This window comes from Photinus pyralis, unplaced genomic scaffold (assembly GCF_008802855.1).
Source record: "Photinus pyralis isolate 1611_PpyrPB1 unplaced genomic scaffold, Ppyr1.3 Ppyr1.4_LG1, whole genome shotgun sequence".
Taxonomy (NCBI): Eukaryota; Metazoa; Arthropoda; class Insecta; order Coleoptera; family Lampyridae; genus Photinus; species Photinus pyralis.
Window position 1 is genome coordinate 56390756 of NW_022170249.1, and position 3878 is coordinate 56394633.

General features: G+C 36.6%; 1 protein-coding gene across 1 annotated transcript; it reads right to left on the reverse strand.

The window, feature by feature from the left end:
- Window positions 1-1781: 1781 nt before the first annotated feature.
- LOC116163687 (probable DNA polymerase) lies at window positions 1782-3536 on the reverse strand. Its single transcript, XM_031477761.1, has one exon. The coding sequence runs from the start codon at window positions 3534-3536 to the stop codon at window positions 1782-1784; it is 1755 nt and encodes a 584-aa protein (XP_031333621.1).
- Window positions 3537-3878: the final 342 nt, after the last annotated feature.

The following is a 3878-nucleotide window of genomic DNA, read 5'->3' on the forward strand; positions in this document are numbered from 1 at the left end:
TTTACTACAGCGATAATTGAAGAATTCGACAAGTAAACGATCGACCCCATCTCGTTTGAGACCTTCAATAAATATTAGTTTAGTTGTCATCAAACCAATCGAGTGAGAAGGTATTAACCCCAAAATAAATGACCTGTACGTTAAGTGGGTTACTTGTTGAGCATCGGGATCGGTAGATTATATTCGCTGGGAGACCTTGGAAACGATCTTTACAGCAACCACAGCAATTATACTCTAAGGAGTAGTATTTCAATAAATATTTTGAAAAAAGCTCTGATGAAAGGTGGAATGCATATCGCATTATGAAACAATTCCTGATCTTCCCAGACTAGAACCATACGGTAGTGATAGTCGTATCAAAAGAATTGCTTTCCTTATGACGAGCACAGATCGCTGCATCAGAACGTACGGTTTTCTTTTTCTTTCTAACTAAAATTGACTTCATTGAAGTCTGATGTCACTTTTGAGCGACTTTATTGACGAACTTTCATTGAGCTGTCCAATTGAACACTTATTTATGGTGAAACTCCCGAGGTACAGACGTTTTTAGATCACATCAACAGCCGTCTGCGTCACCTAACGACAGTCATGGTACACTGCCGGAACCGCCAACTTTAGGTACATGCCCTACGAAGCTTGGTAATCAGGATATGTTTTGTACTACTAAAAAATTGGCAAGTTGTGAGATTCGAACTCACCGCAATAGCGATGACACTAGGACATTGTTTTTAATTATTCCTTTAACTCATGAAAAACGCGTGCGAATGCGAGTATTCTCACCGGTCTTAAAAGATCCTTCCCCTTCAAAATTATAGAAACTTTGTCTGATAGTACCTTTGAAACTAGATTGAGTTCTATTTAACCAGCTATCTAGAATGGAATTGATGTATAAAAATCTTGATTTTTAATGTTTTTATTAACAAACCCAATCCATTTGAGGAAGCGTAAGTGTTCGATTGTCGAAAACAGTGTCAGTAGAGTAGTAGGAGTGGATGATGACATTAATTTAGCCAAATGATGGAGCGTAGTGATATTCAGTCACACTCCTTTCCAGACTTTTCAAACACCTTCAAAATATGGAACAACCTTTAACCAACAATTGACGTAATTAATGCTAAATCAAGATAAAAGTTTACTATCAAATACGTGATAAAATGGAACGCTACATTCCTAACTTAAAATGCCATTTGTAATGTTAGAATAATTAAGGTAATTATAAAGAGGATAGAAGTGATTTTTAATATCAAAATCCCCTTCGGCTCTGCCGATCAGGTATAGGTAGATATCTTTCCGCCATTTTGTTGTTGTTGTATGACGGAATTGACTGATCCACAAACTTGTCCGAGATACTTATGAGCTACACCATCTCTTAAAGTTTGTTCGAAATTGCTTTATAGTTACGAAAGTTAGAGTGTTTTTGGAAGTACCTATAAATGTAGGTACTGGTACCATTACATTAGGTAAATAGATAGAAATCTACCTAAAGGAGAATTACCTGATGTAACTTACCATTTATTCTTTTACAGGTAGGTGGATCACTGGTGCCGATGTGGTAAAAGAAAAGAAAACCTATTCATTTTTTATTTGTCTTGTAAACACACATCGCAAATATAACAAACGGAATTTCGCTAATTATTATATAGGTAAGTTACAATATCACCTAACTAGTTTATTGGTTTACTTGTAGTTTGTTGTAAGTCAATATAAAATGCGTAAGTATAGGTAGGTGTAGGTATCACAAAATTTATACTGGTACGCACTAATTCGTCAAACTTTTCCTCTCATTGCTCTTGGAGTTGGAGATATATAGATGCTTCGGGAAATGATGACCCGCGATTCCCATTGTCTTCATCTTCTTCCGTTTTAAATTTTTTATATCCATAGGGATACGATTCGTAACTGCTGAAACACCTTTTCAATAGATTCGGTCGGAATATTTTCTCTCTTTGGACAGTTAAAACCTGATGTTCTGCGGTTCTTTCAAAATTCTTATACAATATTTTCTGAGGCGGCTCTTCGTTAATTATCATGTTTTTCATCGTGTCGAAGTTTACCAATTTTGATACTTCATGATTAATTGATATGCCTTTTACCTTACACGATTGAAAACATTTATCTTGAGTAGGAGAGTAGACCACAAATCCATAATTTTTTGGACCACCCGACGCAAATTCGGTGATGTAGCTTCCTGGTCCGTAACACTCCAGCTCATTGGTCATGTCACCAAGGCAGTCGCCTGTTTCGGGCTCATATTCGCCTTCTCGTGAAATATAAATAACACTATCGGTATCAAAATACAAAACCCTTTCCCCTAATTGATCCAAGTAGGAGTACAATTTTAAACGTGCTTGTGCTGTGACGTACGCCGCAATTGAAACATTAACTGTACTTAAAGGAGTATATGATTCCTCTTTGTATTGATAATTGACTACCAATGTTTCCTCGTTTATTGGTAAAATTCCAACAACTTCAATTGCTGGATCAAATAGTAGTGAATACAGTTCGGTCGACTGCTTAACAATTTTTGTCTTCGGTTGATTTTCCCGTTGCCCAAATTTACCAAAAAATGAATTTAAAATAAGTTTTGCCAATGAGCGCAGACCTGGGTTAGTTACAATACTATCAAAATCCAAATGAATTCCTTCTTTTTCAAAAAATTGAGCAATATATGCAATTTTCTGTTCGAAAGTTTTACAGTTCGAGGGCCATCCACTCGCTTCCTGTTTAATTTTGATAAATTTATTCATCATTTCTGTAAATAATCCCCCTGTCTTCCCATCATATTGTTCGGTTTTATAATCCCAAACTTCGTAGATTTGTAGAACTTCATACCCCTTTTCTAAAGCTTTAACAAGTTCGTCAATGACCCAAGTTCCCACAATGGCTCTCTCCTCTGTGTTGTGACAACATTCCCCCTGATTAAAGCTCTTGGCGCAAGAGAAACACAGAGGGAACATTAATTTATTATTTAGTTTTATTGGAAGTACCGGGTGAAATAAATTTTGCGGAGGTAATACCTTACATTTAACGATGCCGTCTACTTTGGTAACATCTAGATCGATCAAGTCATTCGAGAGTAAAACTTTGGGGTGTCCTAGCGGAAATTTTCCATACTTACAAACCCAGGGGTACAATGAGCAGATATCAATATATTTTATTTTTTCCCCTTCTTTCACTTGGTAGTAAGACTTGATGTTTCCTGTGCGACCTCCGTAAAAACTATCTCTCGCATTTAAAGGGGCAAAATTGATTAGCGGATGGTCAGATATGTACAGAGTCATATCGGAGTTTTTCTCTTGATTAAATTCGCATTCCCATTTCACTATGACCTCGTAACCTAGTTGATTTAAATGATCGATCTTCGAACGGGTATTTTCATATCTTAGATTCATGGTCTCGTCGCTGTTATTATATACTGGTTTATCACGATCGTTTTTAAAACATTTTGTGCAGCCGTGGTAGAAACACCCCATCATTTCGAAGACTTGATTTGTTTCTGCGCAATACCCGTCGACGGATAAACCACCTAGTACCATTTCCTTCCCTTTAGCAGCGTGCAAGATGTTAATTTCTCTTACTTTTTCCTCCCATATTAACCACTCAATTGCTATCTTTGATTGTTTATCTCTATAACGATACCCATGTCTCGGAATCAAACCAATAGTATCCGGTTTCAAAAAGTTTCGACGAAACAGTTTATTACACGAGCTGGCAATAGTGCAAGCTTCTGAAAATGGGCATACGTTCCCCGCTTTAATTAACGAATCTCTGAATTTTAAACAAGCCAATGTTAGAATATTTACGTCAGATACACAGTACGAGACAATTTCTTTTTGCATATCAAACGCGTTGCCTTTGTTTTCATTATACCAAAGAAT